The sequence below is a fragment of the Mus pahari genome, chromosome 4 (assembly GCF_900095145.1).
Source record: "Mus pahari chromosome 4, PAHARI_EIJ_v1.1, whole genome shotgun sequence".
NCBI lineage: Eukaryota > Metazoa > Chordata > Mammalia > Rodentia > Muridae > Mus > Mus pahari.
This window is the reverse complement of record NC_034593.1, coordinates 5,776,265-5,798,506: the sequence shown is the minus strand read 5'-3', so window position 1 is coordinate 5,798,506 and position 22,242 is coordinate 5,776,265. Positions and strand designations below refer to the sequence as shown.

General features: G+C 49.4%; 1 protein-coding gene across 3 annotated transcripts in view; it reads left to right on the top strand.

The window, feature by feature from the left end:
- Pag1 (phosphoprotein membrane anchor with glycosphingolipid microdomains 1) overlaps positions 1-22,242 on the top strand; it is a 145,875-nt gene that overhangs the window by 113,571 nt on the left and 10,062 nt on the right. For 2 of the 3 annotated variants that reach the window (XM_029537288.1, XM_029537287.1), the window contains 4 exons: positions 15,499-15,689; positions 16,996-17,047; positions 18,695-18,791; positions 20,923-21,509. In XM_029537288.1, coding sequence (XP_029393148.1) covers positions 15,559-15,689; positions 16,996-17,047; positions 18,695-18,791; positions 20,923-21,509 — 867 coding nt within the window. In that variant the 5' untranslated portion in view covers positions 15,499-15,558. Of the gene's footprint in view, positions 1-15,028; positions 15,123-15,498; positions 15,690-16,995; positions 17,048-18,694; positions 18,792-20,922; positions 21,510-22,242 lie in introns of those variants that run through there. The other variant, XM_029537289.1, reaches the window with a different exon arrangement.

Here is a 22,242-nt window from a genome sequence, read left to right as displayed (position 1 = left end):
TCAATGACATCCCCACCAGCCACTACTGTGTGGAGCAATGTGTGACAGATCAGAAGTATTGGGTGTTCTCTCTGCTTAAGATATGTCTATTTTTGTGAGTGTTACGCCCCATTGTGAATCTTGGCTCAGGGGGACAGGCTGACATTTAAGCTCCCTGTGTAGCTCAGGATATAAACCTGCAGAGCTTCTCCTGTGTCCGCCTCCAGAGTGTTGGGACTACAGGTGTGTGCCATTGTAACTGGCTAAAACTGATTAGTTCTTGGTCACTTTAGCATTTGTGTGTCAGACATATACTCAATTATGTCCTCAGGTGGCACCGCTTATGTCCCAAGGGTTAATTTGGTGGAACTTTTCCTTCCCTCCTTCCTTTTCTCTTCCTTCCTTTTGTTCTTTGTTGCTTTCAAATCATATCTTTCTTACTTAACCTGTACACTGAGAAAATTTTAAATATATAAACCAATATATGTTATATATATATATATTTGAATATATGTATTAGATATATATACATGTATACATAGTGCAATTGTTTAAAGCTTTAGCCAAACCTAGTGGTGCAGGCCTGTAATCCCATCTACTCCAGAAGCCAAAACAGAAGGATCAAAAATTCAAAGCTAGAATGAATTCAAGCCAGTGGGCACAATGACAGTTTAGTGAGACCTTGTCTCAAAGGCAATAAGGAAGTCTAGGGACACAGCTATGGCCCTGTGTTCCAATGCCAGTAGTAAAGGAGTTTTTTGAAAAGTTTCCACTGAATCTGGTGAGTCAAACTGTGATTCTAGCTACATGGGAGGCTGAGGCAGGAGGCTCACAGCTCAAGGCTTGTTGAGACCACAGCGGTTTCGAAGCTCGGTCTTCAGTACCACACACAAGAGACTGAGCTTCATTGGCTGTCTGCGGATTGCGAGCTGACTCAGAAAAGTGAAGTTACAATAAGACACATAAAAGTTTCTTCAAGCGGTGTGAAATAAAACACTTGTAATTGGAGTTGCTGCAGAGAGAAGGAAGAAAGAGCCAGACTAAGATAATTGTCATAATTGAAGATAATTATACACTTTGAGCTTACAGCCAGCCATGTGAGGGAAAAGAAAAAAGGAAATAATGGCAATATGGTTTTGTATGTAGTGTTTAGTTTTTAAAAAGGGAAGCAAGCAATTCACGAGATAGAAAACCTTCCAGCTCTAAGATCACTAAGCATTTATTATACAGGGGCAGAAAGCTTTCTGGACCCCACAAACAACACAACGCCACTCATTCATAGTTTTACCAAAAGTACAGATAAGCAAACCATGTCAGCTTCCTCTTTAAATATGCTACACAAGCCACCTTTTATGGCATGAAATACTCATGTCATAAATTCATAGATTCAGCCGCCACCTCCTAGAACATCCAGCTCATGACAATAGGAATGTCCTAGACACAATACTGAAGGATTGTCGGTGTCCTGCTTAACAGCAGCAGGACGGTGCCCTTCAGCTCCCCTGAAAGCCACCCCAAGTAGTGGTAAGCCAGGTGTCAGATGACACGCACGGTTAAGAAAGGAGATCATTAGAGTGTGGGCATTTGTCCTGCCCCAGCCTTTTAAATTCTGGCACCGTAGCACTCCGACATGGTCTTTGAGGGGGTGTCAGTCATTTGGGAACTGTGCTAAGATCATATGCCTTGGCATCCTGGGTGAGTCCCAGCCACAGAAGCACATCGTGCGTTATACTTAGCCATGTTCTCAGCAAGAGGAAGCAGAACACACCCGTGGTGGTGGAGTGAGTAGCCCTGGCATCTGCTTGCTCCTGACAGTCTAGTCTGCCAACCTAACCAGGGAGCAAATGACCAGAACTTGGAGCAAGGCCTCAGAAATGGTATGTGGAGAAGCCAGAGTCATTCTTGTTTGTGGTATAATAATGTGCTTGCTGTGCAATAATCATAAAATATTTTGTAAAGATATTTTACAAACAAGAGAAGGATACAGTGTCTTAGGCTTAACCTACTTGACCCATTAGGTCAAAACCGATAAATAAGAGCTTCCTTTCCCAGGAGGAGTCACTGAGTATCAATAATGCCTCGCCTTCCTCGGTGAGAGTTTTGGGTTGGGAGTGAGATTGGGTTTTCAGAGGACTCTCACTGTGTCGCTCAGACTTGTCATAAAACCTCGGCGTCCAGCGATTCTCCACGGCCTCGGCCTCGGCCTCATGCCAGCGAGCAGGAGGTTGGAGCGCCTGCCACACCTGGCTCATAGGGACGTTTTCATTTGTTCCTGAAAACATGCCTTCTTGTAAAAGACCTCATGAGGCAGAGGTGAGAGCCCTCCACTCTGTTTCCCACCGCCACCAGTGTGGCTAAGCAGAGTGTGTGTCTCACCTCTAGATGGCACACCGCTCACCCTTCGGCCAGCGCCATGCAAAGTTTCCATGGTAGAAAAGGGTGAATCTTAATTACACAAGCAGAATTTCTTCGAGTTCTGATGTGGTTTTGTTTGTTTGTCTTTTGTTGGGTGGTTTTGGTTTTGATGTATTTTGTGTTTTAATTTTGGGGCTCAGGGGCTTGGGAGAGTCCTGGACTTTGCTGTTGTTGCTTTGAAACAACAGCTCACTAGGTAGCCCTGGCTGTTGTGGAATTTGCTATGGCGAATAAGTTGGCCTCAAACTCACACAGATCTGCCAGTCTGTGCTTCCTCAGTGCTGGGATTAAAGGCATGCACTACTATAGCTGACTTACTTCTTTTATTTGTTTAATTATGTGTGCGCACATGGGTGCACTGGTATGAGCCTTGGTTCTCTCAAAAGCCAAAAGTATCTCTAGGTTCTCAAAACCCGGGAGCTGGAGTAACAGGTGGGTGTGAGCCACCACGTGTGGGTGCTGGGAGCCAAACCTACAACGAGCAACAACTTCTCATCCACTGGATCAGCCTCTGGCTTACAGTTCTTAATAACTTACGTTCCAGTAATACCCATTTCTTTACTGTGAAATTAATAGAACTACCTTGGACACTGCAGAAAGACGTGGTCCTCTCCCTTCTCCTTAGCCTACTTAGCACATCTTAGACTATGCCTGTGCCAGTCTGAGCTTTCCACTTCACCATCTGTCCCTCCCGGCTTCTCGGTGTGATACAGAAAAAAAGAGCAGTGCGGGCCGGGGTGTCAGAGCTGTCCTTCTTATTAGCTCTCATTGTACAAGACTAGAAAATGTTTCTGCCCTTCCCTTTCCAAAGACAGTGGGCATTGTGGGTAGCAGCCATAGTGAGTATCTGGGTACAACGTACTTTAAATTAATGAAGGGAAAGAACTCTCCCTAACGTTTCAGGTCAGTGCGTCCATTCTAAGTTCCTTTGCAAACCAGCCTAACACTGTGACACAGACATTCCAAACTCGATCCCTGCATTTGGGAACAACAATGATATTCAACCATAAAAATGTCCGTATAACAGTCTTAAGACTTTCCCTAAGCACAGACTTAACGCCTCCATTTTATTCTTCATTGACAGGGAAGATGGAAGCTCTTGGGGGGAATGATGTGATTTTCATTAGCTATGAGGTGTTCACAATTGGATTTGTTTCAGTTCATTAGGTATTATAATCACATTAGTTATGTGGTTTTATGAGGAGCACGGTTGGCCCTGTGGACTTCCTAGAGCTTCCCATGGGACACACACAGTGGAATTACACTTTTCTTTTTTCAGGATAAGCCAAGAAAAAGAATGCTATATGTAGAAACCCTGCCCCCATAAACCCTTTCTCACCCTTGATGACAGTGGTTCTCAACCTTCCTAATGCTGCGACCCTTTAATACAGTTCCTTGTGTTACAGTGGCTCACAACCATAAAATTATTTTTATTGCTACTTCATGACTGTAATTTTCTACTGTTATGAATCATAATATAAATATCTGTTTCCCAATAATCTTAAGCAACCCCTGTGAAAGGGTTATTCACCACAAAAGGGGTCACAACCTACAGGTTATGAACTGCTGCTGTATAGTGAGCTCTCTGACTAATGCTGTGTCGATCTTAAGTAATTGTGAACCTCTAAAAGTTTGAAGGGTGACTGCCATCTCCTGGAGTCCCCATTGGGGAGATAAACAAATATCCAGTGGTGTGCATTCAGAATCTGAGGGTGTGTGTATGTGATACTGTATCCCTGTGTATCCCTGGAATGGAAGCAATCATGTCAACTTACCAAGAGGATGCACGGCTGTCTGACAGGTGCTCCACATAGCAAGACTGGGAGGAAGCTGGGAGGTACGCAGGAGCAGCGACAGAGAGGACACATCAGCCGCTCAGTGTGGATGGAACAGGCACTGGAAGACTCATGCGCTCTAGGCTTTATTGCTGACTTCCATATTCAGGCAGCTTGAACCTCAGCAAAAGGCCTGAGGGTTGGTCTGGGCGTCTGGTTTCACGGATGCCTCGGGTGTTCCAAAGCAGGGTTGGAACGGGTAAAAGAGATTCTGGAGGAGAGCTCAGGCGCGTTATCCTTGGTCAGTTCCTGTATCCCACACCTGGCAAAGGAGAATGGAGAAGCCAAAGTACTAAAGTGTGTAGACATAGCTATGTGCATATGTGCACTGTTCTTCACTGGCCATGGGCAGCGTGCTAGACAGGAAAAACTGCCCAGAGAAGTCCCGAGTTCAGTTAAGTGCTGAGCTTGGACATCCAGCACCCACATAAACAGCCAGGTGTGGCAGAGTGTGGCCGCAATGCCAGCACTCTCCCTCCAGCTCCTAGGCAGCAGCCAAATCAGTTAACTCCAGCTTCAGTGAAAGACTCTTTCAAACAATAAGGCAGATAACAGCCAAGACATCTGATGCTGACAGTGGGCCTCCACACATGCCTACGCACATGTATACACACGCACACATACACACGCGCGCTCGCGCACACACGCTCCCCTCAACAAGTCCATTCTTCCATGTCTCGCCGTCCTCAATCACAGCATGTTCCTGTGCTGCAGCCTTAGAGACAGCCCTCCTACCCCACCCCCCACCCCGGCCTCCATTTTCTTCCCCAGGTGATGTGACTGGCGACCAGTATCCCAGTAACGCATGCTTCCCTGAGATTTTCAGAACTCCTGCCACCCCCACTTAAGATGTTTCATTTTTAATCTCTGGTCTTAAATATAAAACAGAAGCACTTTTTCTTCCTGTCTATGCTGGCACCTCCTGTCCTTGAAAGCTAGCCCATCCCCAGAGGGCAGCAGACTCTGCTGGGAGGCCACACGCACGTGGGCGGTGGGCCTTTCCACCCTGCGAACATGCAAAGACTGCCTTTGGAATTCACTCGACACATTGAGGACAGTTCTCAGTTGAGACCACAGCAGTCCAGAGCAGTGCAGCTGCCTGCGTGAATTCTGTGGAGCCTCTGCAGCTACACGGAGCCAAGCTCAGGGACCGTGGCAGACTGCGGTCTCAGATGGAACACAGTGAAGGACCTCACAGCCTTTCGCTCTCATCTTGCATGCTTGAAATGTAATGCTAAGCTGTTTTCCTACTTGTGGCCAAAAATATATCTCTTGTTGAGAAAGTTTTCTCTTACAAAGTTGACCTATTTCTCAGCTCAGGATTGGATGTGTCCTGCTTAGCACACAGTCGGTAGTTAGGGAATGAGACTATGAAAGAATTAGAAGTGTCCAGAGGTATGAGTCAAGAAGCCAGTAGGACCAAGCCAAGAAGCTACTTCGTGACCAATAGGGACAGGCTCTGGGATGTCAGAACTTCAGGACAGCCCAGGCTTAGCACACACTGAGATGGCTCCCGCTCTAGCCTGCCATCTGGAGGGTTCCCAAACCACAAGCATTTTGCCTTTAAAGAGCTTCAAGCCCCATCCAGCAGAAGTGTCTCTGCATTGGGTGACAGGAGCATTGAATACTGGGGCTTTACCCTGTTCTGGCATTTTTGTTAAAGGCTGTTGGATATCTCAGGAATATGTGCATAGGCTAAGAATGTACTTTCCTTTTCTTTGTTTCATGATTTCTGGAGGGACACATTTTTCACTACATAGCCCAAGCTGGACCGTAATTGCCAATTTTCCTGCTTCAGCCTACTAAGCTAGAATTACAAGTATGTGCCTGTAATGAATCATAAAGCATAATGCTCATGGAATAATGAGACTTGAAGTCAGCTTCAGCATACACCATAGATTATGGCTGATGTTCTGGAAGGAGTGTGAGTGGGGTCGATTCCTGACACCATAGATTATGGCTGATGTTCTGGAAGGAGTGTGAGTGGGGTCGATTCCTGGTAACATGGCTACAAAGACTACCTGTGATTTTTTTTTTCCTTGCAGCATCTGTTTAACTGGTTGGGCTCACTAATACTTCCCATGAATCTTAGGCCACACTTTCTGGGACACTCAGACAGTCCTTAAGAACTGCCAGCACAGCATTTGTGCCTATATACACAGTTCCGAATCATTGGCTCTGACTCTGAGAACCACAACCATACTCATCAAACAAGAGACGCTAGAAGCTGGGAAGGACTCTAAAATGACCCCATTTCTCAAAAGGGGAAACTGAGGAAGGCCTGGGGAGCAGCTCAGTGGAAGTGCATAGAGCAGAGGCTGCACACAGTACAGCGTATCTACTCCCTGAACTTCTCTCAGTCATTGGCGGACAGGACAGCCTTGTGGTTAAGTGCTATGGTGAGAGTGAACGCTTAGACGTAAGGTGGAATGCTCTTCAAGGAAGGTGATGGCCAGGTTTCAGCACCAGGGAACTGGCCACAGATCCTCCAGCTCTCTATCTTGTGTATTGTATGGATGTATCACCTGTCAATTTAAAGGCCTATGGCCTATAGGAAAGGGTAGAATAGAAGGAGGGACGTCTGGGAAGCAGAAAGAATTCTGGGAAAGAGCCAGGCATGAGCAATTCACCTGGAAAGCTGTGACAAGATGGATGTGTGGGACCTGAGCCCCAGTAAGCTGCCAATTGGCAGAATGTCGATTAAAATAAATGGGATGTTTTAACTTATACCTAGCCGGAAAAGACTCCAGCTATATGGCCAAGGTATCTACAGATATATATTAAGTCCGTGTCTTATTTCTGGGAGCATGAGAGTGGGAGGAAGACCAGGACCCACCTAATACAGATGACAAACCTAATACAGATGACAAAGGTTCTACTGACAACGCTCAAGTATCTTACTGGCATGCGCTGAGGTAAAGGTCCTGGGTTACCCTCTAGACAGCACCTAGAAATGAGAGCCTTCGGCCCCTGCACAATGGCTAAACTAGACCCTTCAAGTCATCAGTGAGTAGCTAAGATCACAGGCTTGTGCAAGCAAGCCAGGCCAGAAGGGTGCGGGTGCATTGCCAGCACACTCCCAGGAGGTGATGGGCAGGACTACTGTGTCAGATACTGGGCTGCACTAGCCATGCTCCGTCCTTCGCCACCTGCGCCCTGTGCCTGCACCGTGGGGATGAATTGCTGTGGCACACAGAGGGTGTTGCAGACAGTCTGCTGCCGTCTCTGTTCTGTTACATAAATCGTTCTCTGTTCTTAAGTTTTGTTTCTCCGGTCCTGAGGGCTGAACATTTTTGGACGTACAGTGATATCAGGGATGCAACAGAGGGCACTAAGAATTAGCCGTGTCCTCATGCATGTGTGGTACATGTGCCTGTAGCTGCAGAGGCTCCAGGTCAACAGCAGGTGTTTTCTTGTTACAGCCCACCTTACTTCTGAGGCAGGGTCTCTCGCTGAGGTTGGAGCTTACCATTTGTGCTATACCCGCTGGCGGCTGAGCACCCGCCGCGGACTCCCGTGTCAGTTACTCCCAGCACTGCTCAAGGCCGGATTTTACATCGATGCCAGGGGTCCAAACCCAGTTCTCACACTTGTGCATCTAGCACTTGACTAACTGAGCCATCTCTTAGCCACAGATCTGCACTTTGAAAGTACTGTGAGCTGCAAGAGGAGGACTTGGCTGGGAGACATGTATGTGGAAGAGTTCACTTTTCAGATAAAGAAGCAGAAGTTTGTTTTTGTTGTCTTGTTATTACTAGGAAAACAAAGGCTGAGTCAGCGAACCTCAGAAGCCAAATAAAGTGGGTGTGAAGCAATGCTCAGTTGAGTGTGACAGGAGCTAGCACTGGGCTCAGGAAGCAGTGTGCATGTGAATACCACACGCATCACAGCTGTTGCAAAGTGCCCTGACTCCCACAGAGGACAGCCTGTGATCCATGAGACCCATGAGAAGGAGCGGTGGGCAGTGAGAAGTCATGGGGAACTGAAGCCCGTCCCAGGGGATGGTGGCGGTAGCTCCCTCATCTTCACAGTCTGCCACCTGCCTGGAGGGTACGAGGCCAGCTCTGGATGGCCTCTGAGAGTGCGAAGGGCTGGTGGAGTAGGAAGCCCTTCTCTGACAAGGCCATTAATATGAAGGCCCACGGGATTAAATAAAACATAAAATAGACGGGCTGGAAAGGTGGCTCTGTGGCTTAGAGTACACAGTGCCTCAGAGTTCAGCCATGCACCTATGCCAGGTGTCCCACAACTTGCTGTAACTCCAGTCTAGGATGTCTGACACGCCTGGCCTCTGTAACACAAACCCACACATAGACACATTATTAAATACAAATCTGCTTTTAATCACAGGGTAAGAGGCTGATGATATATATAGACTCATCTAGGGGTCCGATGGATTTCTCTGAAGACCGGGAGTCCCAGCTGGTGTCCTCCTCGGGTTCTGGGAGCCTGGGTAAAGGAAGGTGATTGAGGCTGTCTGTGCACAGAGGGACACCAGCTTGCCTGAAAGCAAACCTGTATCACTCCTGCTCCTCAGAGAAAGCCAGCCTGAAAGCTGAGAAAAGCAACTTCTTACTCACGGCCTCCTCAGAAATCCTGACGCTCTGACACACAGAGAGGCCATGGAGGAGACACTCAAGTGCTTTCATTTCAATTTTGAGTAACAGTAGACAGGAAAATTCCTTCTAAGATGGGGCCTTAATGAAATTTGGAGAGAGAGAAGGCTGTAAGAAGAGGGGACCTGTTCCAGAAGACTGGCCTTGAAGCTAAGCACTAAAGGACAGAACAGTGTCAGATGAGACTGCAGATGAGGCTGTCAATGTGCAGAACCCTCGAGGGAGGGGGACAGGAAGTGGTCATCTGTGAGAGGGGAGACCACTGGCTCTGAGAGTCACGCTCAAGTGGTAGTGATACGGCTGTCCCCAGAACAATCCGCTTTGCTGGTTCCAGAGTGAGGGTCTGGCCCCAGGACACTCTGGGCTTCTGATGAGCGTGCTCAGTCCTCCTTCAGCCCTCTCCCTTGCTATGTCAGCCACCCCTGCATCTGAGAGCGCCTGCTAGTCACCCCGCAGAAGCAGGTGGCAGGGAAACACCCTGGCCAGAGCCTATTGTTCAAATTATGAAGATGCTGAGGTTTTCAAGGGAACAGAGGCGATCCATCCCTGCCCACAGAGCCCTTTTCAGCTGGGTCAAATAAGCAAGCATGCAGCAAAAAAGAAAGGGTTCCCAAAGCCAACTGCATGCTTGCTGAGATGTCCCTCATGGCCAGAGGCGAGCAAAGCCTTGTCCCCTGCCACCCTCTAATCATAGGCTCTGTCACCTTGACCCAGGTGCTCAGTGAATCTCAGCTCTGTCTGGAGTGTGCGCAACACAGGCTGCTAGAAATAACAAACCTTCTCTCTCCTCTTGTCCTCCTCTTCTCCTTACCTCCACCCCCAAATCCACACTAAATCAAAATGAAGAAAAGCACTTGAAGGAGACACTCCCCTGCCCAGCACTTCTTACCCACTGGTGCTGGTGGTCGTAGTCATTGTCATTATCGTGATATCTCACCACAGTGACAGAAGTAAAGCTAGGACAGAGGGCATGAAAGTTCTCTTCTCCCCTGGCCCACACATCCATCATTTTATATAGGGCAGCGATTTACCAGAGAGTTTTGCTCCTCCTGACTGGTAACTTGTCTGGTTCATTTGTAACCCATACACAGTTTGCGTACCTGGTACTGACAGCAGGAGCCATTCCCATGGGGCTGGCAACTCTGCCCTCCCTAGTCCCTAGCAGAGGGGTCATAAACCGAGATGGTTTCTGTCGTCCTTAATTACAGGTCCACAGGACAGCTGTGAGCCGTAATAACTATCATTACTGACCTGCACCTGCTTCAAAGGGGCTGCAAGTGTTGGCCTCCCTAGATAATCTAATCCACCGGCCATCCCAGCCCTGTGAAGTGTTATTATAGGGCAGGCTGTGATCTGAGCACCTACCTGCTTAGAGCGTTTGCTAGAGAGGTGAACAGCCGCCCTGCTCTGCTCCTTTCGTTCTTCTTGCTGGTATTTGCTTTCTGTCCTGTTGGAATTGATTTGGGTGACTGATAATCCAAGCTAATGAAGACAATTAAACACCAAATATGACCATCCGCAATTATTCAGGGCCTCTCCACGCTGCTCAAGCCTGTTCACTGGGGCTGAAACTTGGGCTATGCTGCCACCTTGTGGCTTAAAACAACACCAGCTTTAAAGATAAAAGGCTATAAATAGTTTAACTAATGATTGAAACCATTTACTGATCAGTGAAATCATCGAATCTGTGTATTTGACAGGATGATAATAGATTGTGAAGTTTTCAGCACAACATAAGATATCTTGGTAATCCCAACACTCTGCAGGCAGGGGTGGTAGAAACAGGAGTTCAAGACCCTCCTTGGCTATTTAACCAATTCAAGACCAGCGCGTCGTACATAAAAAGTAAGTACCCCCTTTCGGAACGAGTTCCAGCACAAGTTTATAACCTGAAGTACCCACCTGAATTAAGTCAAGGAGTTGTGTGCCTGAGACATCAGAATTGCCATGCTTGAGGGGGGCAGGAAACTCCACTGCCCCTCTTCAGGACTGCAGTGTATTTTTATTCATGACTGTCTGCAACTTGATTGGGACCAGCCAGTGTGTGCAATAATGAAGCACACTATAAAGCAAAAAGACCCTTGCACAACTGGTTACTGCTCTCTAGCTGTGTTAGCACTACCACCTTCTGTAGCTCCGCTTGGTGGGATCCACAGTGTCAGGGTGTCACTTGAGGTCCGTAAAGGTCAGTGGGACTCCTTTGCCCTGTATCAGATCATCTCAAGGGTGAGCTAGAAACCCAGGACAGCGGAAGGTCCCAGGAATCCACAAGAACAGCCCTAGTAAAGACTCCTCGTAGTGGGAGGGATGGCCTGGAACCACCGCCTCCTATAACCCGACGACACAGGGGAGGGACTGAGACACAACCCAGCCACAAAACCTTTGACTTACCATTTGTCCTGCCTACAAGATGCACTTGAGTAAAGGTGGCACAGAGAAATTGTGGAAGTGTCCAGCCAGTGACTGATCCAGCCTGAGGTCCATGCAATGACAGGAAGCCCACCCCTGGTACTGCCCAGAGGGCCAGGAACCAGAAGCTAGGTAGCCCAGAGACTTAGAATAGAGCCAAACATCACAGCCCCTCACAGAACTAAAGTCAGTGAAATGGTTCCTGAATCTCCTAGACAGGAGCCTGGCACAGTCGTCATCAGAGAGGCTTCGGCAGCAGCTGATGGAGGCATCCAGAGACCCACAGCCGAACATCAGGGGGAAGGGGGAAGGAAGGATTGTGGGAGCCAGAGGAGTCGTGGACACCATAAGAAAATCCACAGAACTGATTAACCTGGACGCATTGGGGCTCACAGAGCCTGAGCGGACAGTCAGGAAGCCTGCACGGGTCTGACCTAGAACTTCTGCATTTATGTTGTGGTTGTGTAGCTTGATCTTCTTGGGGGACTCCTAACAGTGGGGTCAGGAACTGTCTCTGACTCTTTTACCTGCTTGTGGGACCCTTTCCTCCTGCTGGGCCACCTCGTCCAGCCTTGATATGAGGGTTTATGCATAGTATGACTGCAACTTTCATACGGATGTTTGGTTCACACCAGCTGGGAGGCCTGCCCTTGTCTGAAGGGAAAAGGAGGAGTGGATGGGGAGGGAGAGGGAAGGGGGAGGAACTAGGAGGACAGGAAGGAGGGGAAACTGGTCAGAATGGAGAGAAGAATAAATTTTTAAAGATTTTTTAATTAAAAAATATTTATATGTGCAGTCCAAAATCAGCTGTTCTTTGTTTGTAGTGAGGTTGTTTGTTTGTTTGTTTGTTTGTGACAGGATCTATCTTCATAGCCCTAGCTGTCATGGGACTCACTCTATAGACCAGACTGGCCTCAAACTCACAGAGATCCACTTGCCTATGTCACCATGCCTGACCTCCAAAATCAATTATTCACTATGAGTCTTTTCCAGAAATGTAACATGCACTTTACATAAGGATTCCACCCCCATCCCTGCCAAGAAGGCGAAGAGCACAAAGGTCACACCATACAAATGAATGGGAATGTGTTCACACATGGAGGGTACATTGCATCACACTATACACATGAATGGGAGTTTGTTCACACAGGGAGGGTACATTGTATCGCACCATACACATGAAGGGAATGCATTCACACAGGGAAGGTACATTGCATCACACCATACACATGAATGGGAGTGCATTCACACAGGGAGGGTACATTGCATCACACCTTACACATGAATGGGAGTGCATTCACACAGGGAGGGTACATTGCATCACACCATACACATGAATGGGAGTGCATTCACACAGGGAGGGTACATTGTATCGCCACCTACAGGGCAGACAGTGTATCTACACAAGTGGGCAGATAAGCAGCAGGAAGTTGTAAAGAAGCTGGGTTGTAAAGGAGCCTGGGAAAATTCAAGGCAGTATCCATGAGAGGCAGAATTATGGGGGCAGATCAGAAAGAGGTGGAGAAAAAGGAGTGTAAGATCTCTAGAACAGGAATAGTCCACTCTGGAGGTCAGAGGTGTGACTGTACACGTACCCTGGTGCCACGTGCACCCGTGCACACCCTTGATGCCGAGCTCCTCCGGGGACCGTTTTGTCTCCTGTCTCTGCCAGGCCCTGCTGTAGCCTCAGTCCTCCAGTAAAGTAGGGACACTGGCGTGGAAGCCGTCTGTGGCTGAGCCTGAGGTTTTACCCTGGCTCCCCAGAAAGTGACACCAGACAGTCACTCTTCTCATTATGAGATTTTTGTACAGGGCAAGAACTGGGGAGGATTTCCTTCAGTGGCTTTTCATGAAGTTCTCATTGAAGGGGGTAAGCTGTACGTTCCATCTTTTATTCAGTAGCTTGTAATGGCTCCCTTTCATCCTCCCTCCCTGGGCTGTCCTGCTAGGCTGGTACCCCACACACTTCACCTATTCCATCAGCCTCCTCCTGTTAAGAGAACAAGAAAGAGGAGAGATGAGACATGTTCAGAAATGGGGAGAGCCCTGGAGAGCCCTGCATGCAGGCTCCTGGTGCACCCGCCGCTCTGCCCCTGAGCAATTCCACGGCCAGCTATCATCTACACAGTTTGTTCTTTATAAATCTCATTGATTAACTAGGGTGTGAATGAAGAAACAAAACTGTGTGTGTAAAGGGATGGATCCTTTGTCTGTGCTTCTGAAAGTGTTTCATGATTTGCAGCTACACAGAAAATTATCTCAGAGGTCAGTGTGATTTAAATGCTCTCCCGTGTAGGTTTTAGAAACGTATCGCTGTGGGCGTGGTTTAAAGTGAATTGTTCTTTGTCTCCTGAAGTGTGGTGGTTACTTTATCCATGCAGAGGCAATTTGTCTGTGTGTCACACTGATCCTGCCCTGTTGGCAGATATAATATATAACCAGAGAAAAGTTCCATGTTACCCAAGAACCCCCAATAATGGTAAAGCGTTAGAGGGGTATGCATGCGCACTGGCACACGGGGAGTTGGGTCTCCTCGCCTGTACTCTACCTCAGCTATGGGCTTCCTTGAATTTGCAGGTAGTTGTATGCCAGAGCAGTCTGCCTCTGTTGAAGTGGCTTCGACTTACTCTCTCTGGTTACATCTGGTCTGTCACTGAGATACCTAGAGGTGCCAGCACGTTCCGACTCTCAGATGGCCACATTACTTCAGTAATATCACTGAATCAAGGGAAAATGTAAAAATTAGTGGTCTTTCTGCAAGAAAAAATCAGTTATGATTCATTATCCTAACACAGAAGTCATGTTTTCTTCCTTTTCTGCTTGCTTGAGCATAAACTTCAGGCTGTTCCTCTTAATTAGAATGCTCTGGAGCTAACCAAATGGGTGTAGTTTAAATAAGGCCTCTCTTACCACAGCTGATATTAGCCTGGTATGCTCCTCTAGTCTCAGTATGTCTCTGATACTGAAGTATTTGACAATGTTTACAAATTACAAAGTAACAAATAATGAGCACTAGCCTGAGCACTGTCAGCAGCATGATGGTGGGAACAGAGGGATGGCCCACGTGGAGGAGAACATGGCTGCGTGGAGACCAGGTCCAAGTGGAGATGGTCAGTGCTTCTCGTGGAGCCGGGGAGCCGTGAACGCAGGAGCAGCCGGCAGCATCCCTGGGAACTGAGTACAGTTCTTAGGCCTACTCTGTGGTTCCTCGTACATCCATCTTGCTCTCTGCTAAGGGAGCGTCCCCAGCCCAAGCCTTCCCTCTGAAGAGGAATTTGGCTGGGTACCCAGTGAAAACTCCAAAAAGCCACATACTCAGTGGGCAGCAGTCGGTGGGTGTGTGGACAGACACTGGTTAATCTGCAGCTCTGAGGGAAATGGGCTTGAGGAGCTGAGGATAAACAGTGGCACGGGAAGGAAATAGCTATTTTGCAAAATATGTGTCTAGGAAACCAGTGAGATGTCTGAGATGTAAAGATGCTCATGACCACGCCTGACAGCCTCCACCGTTGTCTCATGGGGCACATGCATGTGTATGCACACACACACACACACACACACACACCTAGATAAATAAAAATGAATTTAAAATTGAAAGTTGGGGATTATGTACACACGTACACATGTGTAGCAGACAGTTCATACTGCCCTGGCTAAGGCATATTAACCCGAACAAGCATATGTTTGCTTGCTTTGGGGTGCTTGAAATCTTCATTGAAGACTTTAAGAACCCCCATCCTCATACTGAGATGATAAACTACCCATTGCTTCAGATGCTCTGCTACACACTGGTGCAGCCCCAATCAAATCCCACGTGAGGAAATCAAACATCAGAGCACAGACTTGAAGAGAGCCAGCCAGGTTCCAGGTACGCCTGCCTTCTGGGAACATCGCCCTGGTGGCTGTGAGGCCTTGCTCCTGACGGGGAGGTGCTGTGTTTCTTACTTGAAGTGCTGCTAGAGACCTTTCAGATTCTGAAATAGAGGTAGCTAACCTGGAGAGAAGACACGGGTGTGAGCATGACATTCATGCGGCTGTCGGAGTCTCCTCGTGCACAGCCGGAGGTAATTTTACACGGTTTCCGCACACATGCATTTCAGTGTCGTGCACAGAAGCTTCTTACGGCACCATGTCAGCACTCAACAATCAGATCAGGGCTCTTCCTGGTTTGGGATCTTGACACCGGGACTACTCAGTCCCTCCAGGGAAGGGATTCTAAACGTGTGGTGTCGCTCTCTCTGCAGGAGGACCCATGTGACCTCCTGTGAAGAACTGACCCGCCTGCGGTCACCCCAGCTCCCACCATGGGCCCTGCAGGAAGTGTACTGAGCAGTGGGCAGATGCAGATGCAGATGGTCCTGTGGGGAAGTCTGGCTGCCGTGGCCATGTTCTTCCTCATCACCTTCCTCATCCTGCTGTGCTCCAGTTGCGACAGGTTAGAACAAACATGCATGTTCTAGAGCCTAAACCTGTTGTTTTCCCTGTGCCTGACGGAGCCTCTTGATTAAAAGCCTCCCTGGCCCACGCTCATGGGTTGGTTACAAAGGGCATTCTTCACTAGTCAACTGAAAATGCTTATTGATCTTCCTGGGGGGCAAAGCAAAGAGCCCTTCCTATTTAAATGTCTGGAATGAATTCTACTGTTCTTTGAGCACAGTCTTTGTGTGCTGTCTTTGTCTGGCCATGGGCATACTGAAATCTAAGCGTGAGGTACTACATCCTGTTGCCACAATGGGAAGTTACTGAGGGTGCTCACATATTAGTAAAACTGTGTGTGGTGAACTGCCCTTTTATGAAGAAAAAGGCCTGCATTTCCTACGAGAGAGTCACTGAATGTGGAAGCCTTTTTCTCTTCTTTAAGCATTATACTTGTCTTCCCTGGCTCAGGGAGAAGTGGAGTTCTCTGTACCCAAGACTGATGACCAGAACAGTCAGAGATGATCCAGGGTGTGCACCCTTCGGGTATTGCTGGGAGCCGGTGGGAACCGGCTTAGCCAGCTCCATACTCAACTCTCAATATGGATCCCACCCTAAAATCTGTCAAGAAGAGAAAAGAAGAGGCCCTCTGGCCTCTGCAGCCTCTCCTAATCCCTGCCAAGCATGGACCCAGGTCTTTAAGGACAGGACAAGCCTAGAGACAATAGACTTGGCTCCCAAGAGCGTCAAGATTCTGCTGTTGTAATGACTCACTCTCCCACTAGGTGTCACCCTCTCCTCATCACAGATAGAAATGTGGTCTTTACAACCAATGGCTTTCTTTAGACTGTTCTGTGTAAAACACATTCTGTTTTTACTCGGCAGACTTTTCCGTGGACTGGAAGTACCTATGACTCATCCTGAGAGAATGTCACCTCCCTCATGTGCCAAAGTAGTATCTCCCATATTTTCTCTCATCCCTTACAGCACGTGACTTCACAGACTGTTAAGGGAGAAGATGAGGTCATTGTTAGGATTTGCAAAAGAAAAAAAGCCGTGTCTTATCATCTGAGTGTTCCAGGCACAGACAGATCCTGCGTGCAGCCTGTGTCTCCCGAAGTGAACTTGACCCTCTGGGAAGGGGTGTGCTGGAAAGGGGCTCAGCCTTGGCTGTCAGTCAGGACTTTCTTTGATCTAGTTTTAATAACCTACTTAATAAAATCAGAGAGGCAGAGCTAATAAATGTTAGGCTAGGGAAGTACGGTGTCTGCTTCACTTTAGGGGACACATTTGACATCAGAGTGGTATTTTCTTCTCTGTTTCAGGGAGAAGAAGCCACGGCAGCATAGTGGGGACCATGAGAACCTGATGAATGTGGTAAGCCTCGGTGTGTCTGTCTGTCTGTCCGAGTACACCTCTCCAGGCATGGCGCTACTGGCTTTCGACACAAGTGAAGCTGGCATGTGGCATATGCGTAAATGGCTATTAGCTGTGGCTTTCTCTATATGTATGTACAGCTGCGAGCCTGGCTTGACCCGTGTCTGGGCAGCTTCTGAAGCAAACGCCTGCTGCAGAGATGTCTTCCTGTCCCTCCTGCTCTGGGAGGGCTGTCCCAGGAACGACTAGACAATCCATCTAAGATTTCTTGTCTCTCTGCTCTGGAGAGCAGAGTCCAGCATTCAGTGTTGTCACGCAAGCTCCTTCCAGAGCTAGATCTGTTCCCAAGCTCAGCTCCTTGGTACACACCCGCCCAGTCCTTACCATCACCTTCCCACAGCCGCCTCCTGCACCCTTCAGGTCACCTTCCCTCTCTGCATGTACGTCCTGAGGCCAAGCTTCATAACGACAGCAACTGTACCTCTCTGACTGCAGTCCTAACTAGTGCCGTCTGAAAGGGACGGAGATCTCGGCATGCATCTGGGTGGCGCTGCAGCCATTCATCAGGGCCCAGAGCCCACAGCACAGCTTGGCCTTGGTGCATCAGCGGCTCCTCGGCATCTGATGGGATCCTGAGGGACCCAGCCGTCTGGAGGAGTGAGCTGTCCATCCATCCTGGGTGATGGATCTTTCGTTATGCCCTTACATGGCAGCAGCCTCAGCAGCTGTGTCTGCAGGGCTGGGTTGCGTTCCCTCTGGGCCTCAGGGCAGGTCTAGGAGAAAAGGTGCTTCCTGCTCTGAGCCTGGATGCTCGTATGCATTTAAACTCTGAGGGGCCTGGGCTGTTGGCCCCCAGCAAGCATGTTCAGCGCACATGCGTGAGGCACCAGGCCGCCTGAACCCCAAGCAGACAGAAGCTCCTGATGGACCCCAGCCAGGGGGTCTTCCTTTGTCTGAGACCACCATCCCCACCCATCACAGCCGTCCTGGCCCTCAGCATCTCTCCTGCCCTGCCTGATGTTCCCCCCCATTTCACCTCGTATCTTGTCTCCACCCCTTGTTGCCAGTGTCCCTATTCTCCCCAGTGCTTGCTGGTGTGATGGGGGGGGGGGTGGATGGACGGACGGACAGACAGATAGGCCCTGTTTTTCTTCAGTTCCCACCTCCCTCAGTCAGGTGGACAGGAGGTTGTGGCTGAACTCAACTCAGGCCTCACTTGCTCCTAAAACAGGAGTTCTCAGGTGTGGCTGGACCTGGCAGCTGTACCTGAGTACTATGTGAAGCCAGTGTTCAGGGGTGGGGCCAGGCTTTGCCCGTCACTCTCATATGGGCATCCCTTGAGCTAGGAAAACAGTGTGCCTGTAGCCCACCTGTAACCACCAGGTGAGATGTGCTGCCTCAGGAGACTCCCAGTGCCTGAGAGGCCAGAACCACACGTAGGAAATAAGTTCAGCCATTCTCCATTGGTGAAATGGTCCCCACTCTCAACACCTGAGTGTGTCTAGTTAGCCAAGGCGTGCAGTTTAACCGTTCTTGTTTTACCTAATTTAGTCAATGGGCTCTGGCATTTCTTTGTCTGCTTTGATTTTCGGAGTATCCTCTGGTGCCCAGCAGATTCTTAGCAGAAGCTGTGTTTGGATCTTTCAGCCTTCCGACAAGGACATGTTCAGCCATTCGGCAACCAGCCTGACAACAGATGCACTGGCTAGCAGCGACCAGAACGGGGTGCTCACCAATGGCGACAGTAAGTTCCGCAAAGGAAGCATCTGAGAGGCCAGGCCGAGGCTTTGAGCAGGGTGCTCAGGGCGGTGGTGATGACTCTGCCACAGGGTTCCCAGCACCCGCAGGGCAGCTCTCAACTCTCCCTGACTGCAGTTGAGGGGAGCCTCTACACGCAGCAGGCGTGCCAGGGCCGCACAGACACACACACACACACACACACACACACACACACACACACACGCAGATGACCAGTAGGGAAAGTATTCTAGCCCAGTCATTGTTACTACCAGCCAGAGGTCTCATTTGCATAATGGCTGCTGGGTGCCGGGTACCCTCTTGGAGTGCGCGGTCGTTCCCTCACTGTGCCCACACCCAGGTGGCACCACCCCCAGTTTAAGTGAGAGGGTGCTAGCACAGGGCACCTGGCTTAAATTAGCGCAGTCTAGTGCTGCAGTGGCTAGAGTGACTGGCAACTGCCAGGTCCTGAGTATGAGGTACCTGCAGGACAGCCTGCACCCCGCTGGGGGCTGATGGAGGGTCACCTGCCTGCATCCCTTCCTGGGTTGCTTCTCCCCAATCTTCAGGTCTTTTGCTAGCCTTACTCTTCAGGCGTTAGGACGTGCAGTCTCTTGTCTTGTTTCTCTACCCATCCCAAGGTTGGCTGACTACATGCGGGGGAGGGTGGGGGTGGGGGGGGACACAGCACACTCATGGAGTTGCTGTGTCGTTCAGCATGTGGTCGCCAGAGAGAGTCTGTAGCTTGAAGCAGGGAGCCCAGTTCTAAGGCAGACACTTAGTCTAGGGCAGCAGGTCTCACACAGGGTACACTGACTGGCAGGTGTAGTTGCAATGATCTCTTCCTGCCTTGCGGTCACCGAGGCAAGGAGGGGACCTCAGGGGTCATCAGCAATGGCCCCCAAGGCTGCAGGCGCCAGTGTCCCTGTGTTCTGAGACCAGATAGCTAGAGCCCCAGCAGGAGCCACTCCTGCAGGAGAAGCTGGAACTCTCAGGCTGGCTGCTAAACCCTGAGGCTAAGGATGCGTTAGTTTGTTTCTTTTTCTTTTCCTCTCCCTAACAGGTGACTGGTCTACTCTTCTAGTATTTTGCTCCCGCTTACCCTCACTCCCCTGCCTCCACACATCCTGCTAACCCCTTCCTCTCCCCAGATGCCCCCTCTGCCAAGGTTGGCTCGCTCGGGTGGTGGTTGTTCTCTGAGGGGAGGGGTGCTGGGCACCGTGAGCAGCTCCCAGCTGACACGCTGCCTCTAATTTCTGTCTGCTGTACAGCGAGATCCAGTTCCTAAGGAACTTGTGTTGATGTAAGCACCCTAAGATCAAATTCCACTCTCATGGGCGACCAGTCCCTGGCACCTAGCCAACACTCACAGCCATACACGACTGACTGTCAGGTGTCATGGTCACCACTTTAGAGGCAATCCAAGGATGTCCTGGCTGGACTCCGTCTAAGAGGAGGCAAGGATGTGAGGCCGAGGTGATGTGGAAAGAGGGCACAGAGTTTCCGGGCCCTTCTGATGCTGGCCTAAGGGTCCATCATGGAGTCTTAGCGTCTGTTATGTCTGCCAGATGAAAGCGACAGGTGAGCTGGGGTGGCCATGGGAAGAGGCTGCTCCCCTCATCTAGGCAGGGACCAATTCCAGTCAGGGGAAGAGACGACACTCATGCCCCAAGTTGTTAGGGTCTTGTAGTCTGGTCCCAGGGGTTTCAATTTTGTATGCTACATGGGTATACTACCCATGTGTGAGGCAAGCCCTCTGCCACTGAGTTACTGCCACAGCCCACCCTTTGCCAGCCTGGTCTTGAATTCAGCCTTCCTGCCTCAGCCTCTGTAAGCAGCCCCACCCTCTTTGAGGCACGTTCACCTGTGCCTGGCAAACCTTCTGCCTATGTGGGTTTCAGCAGGAGTCATACGTAATGAAGTCAAAGCATAGCCCACATCATTTACTCAATTTTGTACTGGGAATGCCAGCGTGAATGGGTTCCCTTTCAATGTAATGGAAATAAGAAGGTGCATTGGCACTGAAGTCTGCAGCTGGGCATCAGGTAAAACCAGGTTTGTAGTGGTGACATCGTGGACACTGGTTATCAGGGGCAGCTTCTTCTGCCCGCTGTTCACTCACACCCTTTCCCCTTCAGTTCTTTCAGAAGACAGCACGCTGACCTGCATGCAGCATTATGAGGAAGTCCAGACCTCAGCTTCAGATCTGCTGGACTCCCAGGACAGCACAGGAAAGGCCAAGTGCCACCAGAGCCGGGAGCTGCCCAGGATCCCGCCCGAGAACGCTGTGGACGAGATACTCACAGCCAGGGCTGCAGACACGGAACTGGGGCCGGGAGTGGAGGGGCCCTACGAGGTGCTCAAGGATAGCTCCTCCCAGGAGAACATGGTGGAGGACTGCCTGTATGAAACAGTGAAGGAGATCAAGGAAGTGGCAGACAAAGGCCAGGGTGGCAAATCCAAGTCCACTTCTGCCTTGAAGGAGCTGCAGGGGGCTCCCGCGGAGGGCAAGGCCGACTTTGCTGAATATGCCTCTGTGGACAGAAACAAAAAGTGCCGCCACAGCACGAACGCAGAGAGCATTCTGGGAACTTGCAGTGACCTGGACGAGGAGAGCCCGCCTCCTGTCCCAGTTAAACTTCTGGATGAGAATGCCAACCTTCCACAGAAGGGAGAGGGACAGGCAGAAGAGCAAGCTGCGGAAGGACCCAGTGGACACAGCAAGGTGGGCTTGGGTCATGATGAGCTACCGCTCTGAGAAATATATATGTTTATATATGAATACTAGTGTCAGCTGGGCTTGATTTTCACCCTCTGAGCCTTACTGAAAGGTTTATGTTTATAAAACCTTTCTCAGCATCTCATTTAGGTAGTTTCAAGATTTTATATTATATATCTAATTAGACTGATATTGCTGCCTTCATTTTGAAGACTAGGAACTAAATAGGCAAGATTCTTTACCAGACAACTTCCCTCATCTCTGCCTCAGGCAGCCTGGTAACCTTGAGCCTTTGAGGAGAGTCCCACCACTCAGCGCAGAGCGGTCTTTACAGGGACCTGGATGTGCAGGATCCCTGCTTGCAACTTACTGTGTATATTTCCCTGTACACCAGCTAACAGGTCTTATTTTTCACAAGTTCCTAAACAACATTTTTAAGTAATTTCTAAGATGTTAGTCAGCAGAGATCTAAACTGCATCAATAGTCCACCAGAGTCTTAGACGTGTCTTACAGAGTCTGAGCCACAGTGAGCCTCTCACCTGGATACCGGCCAGATTAACTCCTCACAGAGCAACTCCTCACAGAGTAACTCCTCACAGACTATTTCCTCACAGACTAACTCCTCACAGACTAACTCCTCACAGATTAACTCCTCACAGAGCAACTCCTCACAGAGCAACTCCTCACAGAGTAACTCCTCACAGAGTAACTCCTCACAGAGAGTAACTCCTCACAGAG